At 24.4% G+C, this 12035-nt stretch overlaps 6 protein-coding genes across 6 annotated transcripts; 3 read left to right on the top strand and 3 right to left on the bottom strand.

The window, feature by feature from the left end:
- Window positions 1-308: 308 nt before the first annotated feature.
- On the top strand, window positions 309-1443 carry PVVCY_1401380 (conserved Plasmodium protein, unknown function; the record flags this gene model as incomplete). The annotated part of the gene is made up of 3 exons (XM_008624887.2): window positions 309-1015; window positions 1161-1242; window positions 1366-1443. The coding sequence occupies 3 exons, from the start codon at window positions 309-311 to the stop codon at window positions 1441-1443; spliced, it is 867 nt and encodes a 288-aa protein (XP_008623109.1).
- A 34-nt stretch (window positions 1444-1477) lies between these two features.
- Window positions 1478-2278, bottom strand: PVVCY_1401370 (mitochondrial ribosomal protein S35 precursor, putative; the record flags this gene model as incomplete). Its single annotated transcript, XM_008624888.2, has 1 exon — window positions 1478-2278. One exon carries the CDS (start codon window positions 2276-2278, stop codon window positions 1478-1480), a length of 801 nt encoding a protein of 266 aa, XP_008623110.2.
- Window positions 2279-2896: 618 nt separating this feature from the next.
- PVVCY_1401360 (translation initiation factor IF-2, putative) lies at window positions 2897-5968 on the top strand (the record flags this gene model as incomplete). Its single annotated transcript, XM_008624889.2, has 1 exon — window positions 2897-5968. The coding sequence occupies one exon, from the start codon at window positions 2897-2899 to the stop codon at window positions 5966-5968; it is 3072 nt and encodes a 1023-aa protein (XP_008623111.2).
- Window positions 5969-6695: 727 nt separating this feature from the next.
- Window positions 6696-6887, bottom strand: PVVCY_1401350 (apical ring associated protein 1, putative; the record flags this gene model as incomplete). The annotated part of the gene is made up of 1 exon (XM_037634839.1): window positions 6696-6887. The coding sequence occupies one exon, from the start codon at window positions 6885-6887 to the stop codon at window positions 6696-6698; it is 192 nt and encodes a 63-aa protein (XP_037490884.1).
- A 1141-nt stretch (window positions 6888-8028) lies between these two features.
- Window positions 8029-8229, bottom strand: PVVCY_1401340 (conserved Plasmodium protein, unknown function; the record flags this gene model as incomplete). Its single annotated transcript, XM_008624890.2, has 1 exon — window positions 8029-8229. The coding sequence occupies one exon, from the start codon at window positions 8227-8229 to the stop codon at window positions 8029-8031; it is 201 nt and encodes a 66-aa protein (XP_008623112.1).
- A 2149-nt stretch (window positions 8230-10378) lies between these two features.
- PVVCY_1401330 (2-oxoisovalerate dehydrogenase subunit alpha, mitochondrial, putative) lies at window positions 10379-11674 on the top strand (the record flags this gene model as incomplete). Its single annotated transcript, XM_008624891.1, has 1 exon — window positions 10379-11674. The coding sequence occupies one exon, from the start codon at window positions 10379-10381 to the stop codon at window positions 11672-11674; it is 1296 nt and encodes a 431-aa protein (XP_008623113.1).
- Between the last annotated feature and the right edge of the window lie 361 nt (window positions 11675-12035).

The following is a 12035-nucleotide window of genomic DNA, read 5'->3' as shown; positions in this document are numbered from 1 at the left end:
CATTATGTTTTTATAAGCATTTTTCAAAATAAGAGGAATATGCATTTGATTAATTACACGCATATAAGGTATGCATAATATAGTATATAAATATGCATATCCTGGCTAATTACTTCATTCTATTTTATCATATACGTATGTACAATAAAAACAAAAATATAAAATTATAAATAATGGAAAGATAGGTTGACATATAAACCCCCACAACACACATAATGAATATTACATAACCCACTAAATAGGATGTTACTTTTAATAATAAATAGTAATTATAGCAAACTTGTTCAAGGACATAAAGTATAAAAAAAATGCTGGGTAATATGATAAAAACCCGTATCCCATATACCGTTATTTTGAAGAATCAGTGTTATAATTTTTTATCAAGAAAACAACTTTGGTATAGTCAATATAATAATTTAAAAAATCGAGATTCGTTAAATTATCTTTATGAGTTATATAAATCAATAGAAAGTTGTAAAAGTGGGCATATGTTATATAAACTTAGTAACAAAGCATTAAATTATCAAATTTTTGATTTATATATTTGGAGATTAATAGAGAATAAATTTTATGAACTAAATAAAGAATTGACACCAAAAGAATTATCATCAATTATCAATCATTTTAAACAAATGAAAATTAATGATAGTAAAATATATGAAAATAGTATTGACATAATATTAGCTTCATTGTATAATTATTCAATACATGACTTGTCTTTAATATGTTTATCATATACTTATTTTTACAAAGTAAATAAAAATTTTTTGAACAAAATATCATCAGCAATAATTAATTTATATGAACAAGAAAAAAATAATATACAAAATTTAACTAAAAGTCAGTTAAATGAATTATTTATTTCCTATGTCCATATAATTGGGGCTTATAGTAAAATACAGCACAAAAATATCGATCTCTTTAAAGCAGCTTCAGTATATATATATGAAGCTTTAAATCTTGACATAAATGTGCCACCAAAAATTATTTTAAAAATTATAGACTCCTATTCGAAGTAAGAGTTATAAAAAATTAAAAAAAAACTCATCTATATTTTTGAAAAAATATGATAAATAAACTAAAAAATGTATAATGAAAATATCAAAAAAATAATAAACTGATTTACCCTTTATCATAATTTCCATTTTTTTTTTATACAGTGTAAAAATTAAGCACAGCAAAATTTTTGACTTACTGGCAAAACAAATACCTACCACTAAAATCACTGACGATGAATTGAAGGTATTGAACCATATTGCATGTACACATTTATATACATGATATTCCTTCAAATATGATGCGCTTAATTTATATATGAATAATTATTCATACTTTTTTTTTTCTATTTTTTCCTATCTACGGCAGAACATAAAGAGAAACTTGGACAACTTAAAATATTCCAACGATACCCTTGATAAATACATTGAGTATCGATTGTCTTAATTCATGATTTGTTTAACTATTTTATTTATTGTTTTTACAAACTTTTAATTCGTTTCATTAAAAACTGAATTGCATCACCAAGATATGCAGCATTATGATTATATGTATTAAAAAAATTACTTTCCATATATATTAAATCATTTTTTAAGTCTACTCGCTCTGTTCCTAATATATCTTTTATTTTTTTTTGTTCTTTTGGAGTTAAAGATAAATCATTTATGTTTGAACTAAAAAAGCATATTGTATTATCTTCGTAATCTACTGTTGATGAGCCATGCCATAATACTGAGTAATGAAAATTATGGGGAAAATTAAATCGGTCATGATTTAATGTTCTTGGCAAAACTGACTCATGTTGCAATTTAGTTAAAGGTGTTATAAATGTGCTTGGATTTTTTTTAGCCTTTTCATCATCTTTTATATTTTCTTTATCATGGGTCATATTTAATAATTTTTTAATCCTGTATTTATTTCTAAATTTAAAATGCCGTCTTGTTCTTTCTTTTCCTATGCACACTTTCATTATTTCTTTTTTAATATTTTTACTTATAACTGTTGGGGGTTCACATATTGTTGTTCGATCTTCTAGTCTTATAGGAGGAATTTTTATTTTTACAGCTTTTTGCTCAGCATTTAAATTTACTCTTTCTCTTTTTTTACGATTTTTTTTCCCTCGAATTTGATTAAGCATATAATACATTTTATTATTCAAAATATCCAAATGTTTATACTTATTTTCAGCACTAACAATTCCATTATGAAACTCTTGAGTCCATGAGAAAGGAACAATTCTTTTCGGCCTAACTACACCATATCTTTTTACTATGCTATTCATGGCAAGTGTTTGTATCACCATTGCTGTTTCTGATGATATATCTATACCTACCTATATAATTTTGCTTTTTTACTTATTGGCTTATATGACTTATAAATGCTCTGACATATTTATTCCTATTACTAGTGACATATCATAAATTTTACAATAACCTAGGAAATTATACTTAATTTGTGTTTTTTCTATAAAAAAAAGCAACAAATTTTCACTCCATACATATTTCACAAGTATGGATGTATTCCATTTTTGATAAAAAAATTTACACAATAATTTTTTTATTATCAAAAAAAAAATATATATATGGTAATTCAAGGAAATTCTCCTATTATTTCACGTTAAAAAATTTTCAAAAGATCTACCGTTCATTAATTTTTTCCACGCCATTCAATTTATAAAATTTTAACCTCTTTGACCTTTTTGAATACTTTTAATTTATTAAAAATTTGTTCTTTTTTTGAGATAAAAAGCAAAGTACACTTCATTTTTCTACTAATTGTAAAAATGTGATTTATTTTCGAAATGCTGTCGTATTCTTTTTCTCCTTTCAATTACCCTCCATTTTCATCCTTTCAAGCACATATAGAATAAGTATGCTATCATGAAAAAGGGTTAAAAAAAATGTTTTTTTTAAATCGGCAATTGTTCTATAAAGGGAAATATATACCTGTTGGAAGAAGAGTGTTTAGAGAAAAATTGGTGACAGGGCGAAAGCAGAAATCTCCAATTATTTTATTGCCTCCATATATATCAATACATGAACTTCGATTAATGCTAAATATAAATTATGAAATTTGTTTTAAAGTAGCAAATGTATATAAATGTGGTAATAAATATCGATGGAAAGATTCAAATGATAGAGTTTTTCAAACAGTAAATAAAAGGAATGTAATTATACCTTATAATGTAGCAGCGTTTGTAAGTAAGGTTTTTAAATTTAAGCCAAGGCTTATTGAACCAGAGTTATATTGTGAAGAAGAAAATAGATCCGATATTTCGTTGGAAGACATATATCAAAAAACGTATAAAATTGAAAAAGATTACAATGAAAATCAAAGTAAAACTGAAGATAAATCAAACATATTTAATAATAACAATTTTATCAATGATAATGATACATTCTCTATTCCTGTTGATGAAATAAACAAATATACTGAATCAAATGAATCGAAAAAAAAACGAAATAACTATTACACAGTTGTTTCTGTAATAGGGCATATAAATCATGGAAAAACAACACTTTTAGATAAAGTTACTAATAATAATTTAGCACATTATGAAGCTGGTTGTATTACACAAAATATAAAGCCTATACACTTTGAATTAGAACCTTACAAATTCACATTTTTAGATACACCAGGACATAAAGTTTTTCAAATTTTAAGAGGCCGTGCTGCCTTTCTTTCCGATATATTAATAATATTAATTTCGTTAGAAGTTGGAGCAGAAATTCAAACTGAAGAAGCAATTAAATATGCAGATAAATTTAACATACCTGTTATTTTTGCTTTGAACAAAGCTGATATTTATAAAGAAAATGAATCAGTAGTAAAAGCGGAGCTAAAAAATCAATGTAATAAAATGTTTGATGAAGGAACTTTAAAACACAATTATTCAAACGAAATAGATAATGCAATTACCATATCATCTTTAACTGGGTATAATTTACCCCGATTAATAAATAGAATATATTTTATAAAACAAAATATTAACTTGCCATATCACAGTGCCAATGTTTTTTACAGTAATCAAAATGGGATCAAAAAAAATGTACAATTAAAAGATGTATCTAGTGCTAATAATAATCAAATCGATAGTTTTTACAACATCCATGATGAAAATAAAGGAAGAGAAAAAAGAGAATATTGCTTGAGCTTGCTAAAAAAATATATTCGGAAATCGGATTGCTTATTAGCTTTAGACAAAACCCCATTTGGTATGGGGGTTGTTGTAGATATAACTAAAGACTCAAGTAAAGGAACTATACTTCATGTTATTGTAAGAAATGGATTTTTTATTGAAGGAAATTATTTTATATGTGGCTCTGCTTACGGAAGAATCCAAAAAATGTATAAATTTAATAGTAATTTTAAAGAATATTGTACATATGCAACAGTTGGTATGGCTATCCAAATATCAGGAATAAAAAAAAAACACGGTAGTGCAACAACAGATGATTTAATATTTACCTTACCACAAAATGATGCATTTCGTTTGTGCCAATACAGACTGATGGTAGAAAAATTATCTACTTTACAAGTTAGTGGAGACGAAATTCAAGTTTCATGGGAAAACGATATGAAAAAAAACGAATTCTATGCAGAAGATATTTATGAAAACAGACTTGAAATGTCAGAAAAAAGAAAAGCTATTGAAGAATTTGGAATAGAGAATGAAAATAATATTTTTAATCAAGTAACAATGAAGGATTTTCATAAAAGTAATACACAAATTGAAAAAGAAGAAAATGATTTTGCAGAAATCCATTTAGAAGAGGAAAATAAATATGAACAAATAAAAAATGATAAAAATAACTACATTAAAAGCATACTTTCACAAAATGATGATGATCAAAGCATTTTAATACCTGAACAAAAAAAAGTTATATTTTTTGATAATCAAGCAAGTAATGATAATTTATTAAATAGCTTAGCTGATTCCAAAAAAGATGCATATCACAAAGAGGACCAACCACTCCATCCAAATTATGCTCATTCCGATCAAATTAGCCAAAATAGTAATTTAAATATTCAGAATTATTCACAGACAGACATTTGCATTGAAGATGATCCAAGTTCTATGGCAAATCAAAAGATGAATGAAATAAATAATAATATACAACATAGCAAAACAGAAAGCGATGCTATAGATGGAGGAACAGAATTCACTAAAATAGGTAGAAAAAACAAATATTATAAAAACAAAAATACTATAAATAATATATCTTTCAATAAAGAAAAGTTGGAAAACGTAGCCAATGAAGAATATAATGAAGGACCGAACAAATTAAATGAACCTTGGTATTATGAGGAAAGTGAAGATACATGGTCTAAAAAAGTTCTACAACGAAATGAAGAGCTTATGGACATTTGGAGAAACAAAACCAGACAAAGAGAGCTAGAAAAGGAAAGACAGCAATTTTATGAAAAACAAATGATATTGAAAAATGAAATCACAAAAAGAAATGTTTTAGGTGAAAAGCAATTAACTGAAGAAGAAATTAACAATTATCTTTATAATGACCACAATAAAGAAGTTGATTCAAATTCATCAAAACAAGAAGAAGGAATCAAGCTTCCAAAAAAAAATATTCCTGTTATACCTATTATTATAAGAACTAACTATGTTGGAATGTTTGATATTTTTTTAGATGAATTTGAAAACATTCAAAACAAATATAATGTAAAAATTTCCGTTGTTCATGGAGGCATAGGGCCTGTTACTCCAAGTGATGTTGTACATGCTGAAGTAGAAACTAATTATGGGTATTGTTGTATTTACGCATTTCATGTCAAAGTATTACCGGATTCGGTAAAGCAAGCTGTCCTCTCCAATATTGTAATAAAACAATTTGATGTATTTACTGATGTCATCGATGATATAGTTAAAAGAATTAAAAATATTAAAGCTTTAATGGCACATAACATGTATGTAAGAAGTCTTAAAAATGAAAGGACACAAGAAGGATTATAAAAAAATATATACTTCACAAATTATATTCAATATTTTTAATAAAAACTTTCAAAAGAGAAAAAGTATACCACATATTTGAATAATATTTTTATAATGGAAATATTATTACTAATCATAAAATTTAACTTTATCCTTTTGAAAACCGTAGTTTATTAAATTTTATCTATTAAATTTCACATATATATATTCTTAAATATGTGTATACTTGTGTGCATATGGTCATATGCACTCAGGGTATTATTTTTTTGTGTTTTTTTATAATTAATTAAATATAAAAATATGTTGATGTTTGTAAATTTTAAAAAGTGTTATTATATTTATGTGTATATCTAATAAAAAACAAACTACAAAATTCGTAAATTTATATTAATTTGTTGAATTAATGCAAAAATAAATTATGTGAAGCAAAAGGTACATAAAACGACAACATATATATATTGAAAGGTGAAAAAAACAAAAAAGGTTACATATCGAATAACATTTTTATTTAAATCGCAATAGTTTTAATCATAATAACATTGAAGATATATAAAGTTGTATTGAATTATACTTATATATTATTTTTTTTAATATACTCCATTTGTTTATGTAATTGTTTCTTTCATTAGTTTTCTTCTATTGTCCATGTGTTTCTCAACTTTATTAATTTGATCTCTGTAATGATAATATTTATTCAATATGCCTAGTTTATTCCACAATATAAGCAAATTGTAAATTCTCAATATTCTCATATTATTATGGTTTTTCCCCCTATTGGATTCGAAATTAAAACAACTGGAAAGCGAGGTTGTATTGGTGTTGCTATGATAGTTGGAGTAGGTGCTGTGTATATGGTATATACGGCTGGTGTTGACACAACGGGAACAGATATACATTCCTTGTATATTATTGAGGAGCTTGGGGCGAATAAGATAGACATTTTTGCAAATTTTGTAATTTTAAGTAAAAAGAAAAAGGAGAAATAACTAAGCAATTATATATGAAAATACTAATATGGAGAATGTAAAAATATGTTATAAAATATTAAGTCTACTGTAAAAATATTAATTTTATATAATAGTACTATGATTGATGTTATTAAAATTGAGTGTAAAAATAAAAAAAATTGTATTAAAATTATTTGGAAACTGCATAAAAATTAATTAATTAATTCTCATAATAAATGAAAATAAATTTAATAATTAAAATTATAATATAGAGACTTAATTAATTTTTTTTTTTGAATTATTTTTTAACTAAATAGCTACCTACAAAATATAAATAAAATATTTTTTAATTGTCTAAATAAATTTCGCTTTATTATATTTTTTTTAAATAAGTTGTGGATACATTTTTTTTCAATAACAGTAGCTAATAAAAATGACAAAATAGCTATTTTCTTTGTTATATTTATAAAACAATCTACAAATTGTTATGACCAATTTATATATTTTTATATATATAGCTTTTTAATTAACAATATATATATTTTTTCCATGTAACCAATTAAAATTGGCTACTTAGACAGAATAATACTAAGATCAATATGCGTATATTCCCAAAATATAGAAAAAATTTTCAATTATTTTTTTTTATTAACACGCAATAATATTTTTTGGATGTTTTGGTGTGTGTAATAAAGATCTAGTAGTAACAATAGCTAACTATACTAGTTTTTATGTACATACAAAATTGAGAGAATGTTAAAAAATATTTTTTTTTCTTATTGCTTTTTTAAATAAAGCATTTTTTGAGTATGAAAAAAATTACAGCATAATATAAAAAGGAAAAAAATGTGTAACAAATAAAGCATATGATTTAATAACAAAAACATAAGATATAATATATGTGTGCAAAAATATTGCTATTTTGCAATTTATTCAAAAAAACAGTAAGCCATGTTTTTAAATATAATATATAAATATTTATATGATAAACAGCTTATATAAAGAAACTTATTTACATTAAAAATGTATTTATATCTTCATAAGGAATATTTGCCATCTTAATGAAGCTTATTTTTATTTTTTTTAAGCTCATTTCTCAGTGGGATGTTTTATTTTTATTCTTCTATTTCCATATCATATTATTACTGTTACGGGAGAAGTGTAGGCATAGCTAAGGCAAACCTGTGGAGCCGGAATAACTTGAATGTTTTTGATAATTGGTATAGTTTGAGGAAAAGTGTAGACAACCGTTTGTGGTACTACATTATATGTTGTTGTGTAAACAACCGGGGCTGACTGTAATGTAACAAACGGCGATACAACTGTTGTAATCATTTTCTAAAAGAAAAAAAATATATGTTCATATGTTACAACTAAAATATAATCTTTAACTTATACACTTTAATACATTTGGTGACATGTTAAAATATATACTTTTTGTTTTTTTTTCCTATGAATTTTCATATTTTAAGCATTACATACAAATACAAAAAACTAAAAAATGTTGTAGCCGAAATTTCTTAATTTTGGGGTAAATATTAAATGTGTTAAATGCCTTCTATTAGGTTAATATATGATTTATTCGTTATTTTGCTGTGCGAGAAGCCAAAGGACAATTAATGGGATTTACAATTTTCGTATATGTAAAATTGTTATTTTAAAAGCTAAATTGCACGCGCAATGTAAAGTTTACAATAATATGCTTATTATATGTTAATAAAATTTAAATGTTAAAAATAGTAAAAATACAACAAGAGTTATAATTTTTTATCAAACAGAGCTTGAATAAATTAATTTGCAATTGTAAATTTTACACATCAGCATAAAAATATATATAGCAACCAATCATGCTTGTAAAACCGTTATTATTTATTTAACTCAGGTTTACATAAATTAAAGACCAAAATTAAATAACATTTTATTTTTGTAAACTAACGTGTATTTTTGATATTAGTAAAATTTATTTATGTTTTTATTTGTTTTTTGATTATTAAAGTTAATAAATATATATAAAGACATTTATGTACATAGTACTATATGTGTGAAAACATATTTTTAAAGGATGTAACATTCCGTCTTTTAAAATATAAGCGGCTTTCCTTATTCAAGCTTGAAATTCAAATTCAGAAATAAAGAAAAATGCAGTTTATAATTTTATATAATTTTTAATTTGTGCATGTACCTTTAAATATGTGTTTTTTAGCTAAAAAAAACATAATAAGATATAATCAGAAGTTATTATATAATGTCTTTTCTTTATATACCAAATATCACGTACACAAGACATTTTATAATTGTAAATAATGTAATTTGTGATGAACCATTGCGTGGAAAATATTTAAATGATATTTTTATATATTTTGTGGTAGAAATATCGATATTTATCTTTTTTCCCTTTTTAATTTAATTACACATTTTTGAAAAGCATAATTAACTATAAAATTTGTTTATGATCCATCGAGAAATTAAAAAAATTAAGGTAAAAGTCATAACTATACACAATGGTAAACTGCTTAAAATATACCTTTGAGGATGCCCAATATTATATCCCATATGAGGAACATAATATTCAACGGCGTTTACATAATATTACAAAGTAACATATATGTGTATTGCTCATAATAATATACGAATACAAGCTTATTTTATGTAATTGTAAAATATATGAAAAATAATGATATCATTTAAGTATATTAAAATTTAACTATTTTCCCTAAATATGTACTTACAAGTACAATTCTGCATTTCTTTATATATATTCGGTTTTCTCATTATAATTATTTCCACACAATTTTAAATATATTTTATAAGCTTAAAAAATGAGTTTAAGGATGTTCTAACATATATATCTCAATATTTGTTCACAAGTCAAATGTATATATATACATATTAGGGCATTATATAGCGGCATATTACACATTATGATATTATTACATTTTTTGGTGTTGATTATAAGAATATAATATAATTTTACATATATTAATAATATATATATAATAACACAATATTGAGAATATATATTTTTTTATTAAAAAATTATTCACCACGTACATTTTCAAGGTACGCAATGATATACTAGTAAAAATATATACACATCGAAAAACAAAAAGGGTAAAACGTTGCGTATGCATATAAACAAGTAATTTTTAAAACACACTCATACACGATAATAATTTTATTTTTGTGACCATATATTTTTTTCTTCTTTTAGCTATTTATAATATTTCATTTTTTTAACATTTAAAAAGGAAAAAAATGTCCGCTTGTAATCCATTTCTTTGGAGCATTATTTAATTGAGCAATTTATAGATAAATAAATACAAGCATATGTATAATATGTAAACTGTGTTAAAAAAATAAACTATGTATACTCCTGTGTAATTATATATAATATATGTATATGTAATAATATAGTAATAATACTGGGGACAACAAAGAGTATTGAATTGAATAAAAGGTGTAATATTTTATATTGTTTAAAATAATGATGAATACTTTGCAAAAATTTGTATGCAGGAATAATAATCTTATAAAGTTATGTTCCAAAAGAAAGATATGTAACTTAAGTAAACAAAATAAATTTTCAGGATATAAAATTTACACAGATGGGTTAATTCATTCTGAATTTTCCACAGACTTAAAAACAGTAAATGAAGTTGCAAAACTTCCAATATTTCGTATTTTGGATACGAATGGAAATTTATTAGATGGTCATACTGCACCGTTTAATGATGAAGAAGTATTAAACTTGTATAAACAGATGGTGGAATTTTCGATATGGGATGAAATATTTTATGGTATTCAAAGGCAAGGAAGAATATCATTTTATATAGTAAATGATGGAGAAGAAGGCTTACATTATGGAATTGGTAAAGCCTTAACTGTAGATGATCATTTATATTGCCAATATAGAGAAACTGGTATTTTATTAAGTAGAGGTTTTACTTATGAAGATATACTTAATCAACTTTTTGGAACAAAGTATGATGAAGGTAAAGGAAGACAAATGTGTATATGTTATACTAAGAAAGATTTAAATATTCATACAATTACTACACCATTAGGGTCACAATTGTCTCATGCTGCTGGTTGTGGCTATGCATTAAAATTAGATAATAAAAAAGCAGTTGCTGCGACATTCTGTGGTGATGGATCGTCATCTGAAGGGGATTTTTATGCTGGTTTAAATTTTGCTGCTGTAAGGGAATCCCAAACTATGTTTATTTGTAAAAATAATTTATATGCTATATCCACATCTATAAAAGATCAATATAGAGGAGACGGTATTGCTCCTAGGGCATTAGCATTAGGCATTGAATCTATAAGAGTCGATGGAAATGATTTATTCGCTAGTTATTTAGCTACCAAAAAAATGAGAGATATTTGCATTCAAGAATCCAAACCCGTTTTTATGGAATTTATGTCCTACAGGTATGGGCATCATAGCACTTCGGACGATTCAAGTTTGTACAGACCCAAAGAAGAAAATGATGCATGGAAAAAAGAAGGAGTTCATCCAATAAGCAGATTATTCTTGTATTTAAAAAATAAAAATTTATACACAGATAATGAAGATCAATTACATAGAAAAAGTGTCAAAGAAAAGGTATTAAAAGAATTAAAAAAATATGAAAATGTTAAAAGATATAATATTGTAGGAGGATTATTTGAAGATGTCTATCACAAAGAAGATTGGAACCTTAAGGAGCAAAGAGAAAAGTTTGAGGAATTTTTTAAAGAAAATAAAAATAATTATGATACTTCAAAATTTGAAAATTAGTTTGAATATCCTTGGCATTGTTTTTTGCACACTATTTTTTAAGTCCTCAAAAAAATAATGTGGCAAAACAAATTACAACACTACGGTGATATATATCTTTGAGTTTATGGGGAAACCAATTATATCCTCATATTTATAATCCCGTTATAGCTCCCCCCAAAATAAAAATATATAGGTGAGCATATGTGGAAACTCATTAATTTGATTTCCACAATTTTTTTAATAATGAAATTATGTACATATATATATGCATATACTGTTATATATATTTAACAAATCGCGTTTTTTTTTTTTTATAAATATAAACTTTTATAAACAAAAACATAAGAAAATATAAAAAGTTATAGTAAAATAATTAATC

The sequence above is a fragment of the Plasmodium vinckei genome (genome assembly GCF_900681995.1).
Source record: "Plasmodium vinckei vinckei genome assembly, chromosome: PVVCY_14".
Taxonomy (NCBI): Eukaryota; Apicomplexa; class Aconoidasida; order Haemosporida; family Plasmodiidae; genus Plasmodium; species Plasmodium vinckei.
The sequence above is the reverse complement of the archived record's forward strand: the minus strand, read 5'-3'. Positions and strand labels throughout refer to the sequence as shown.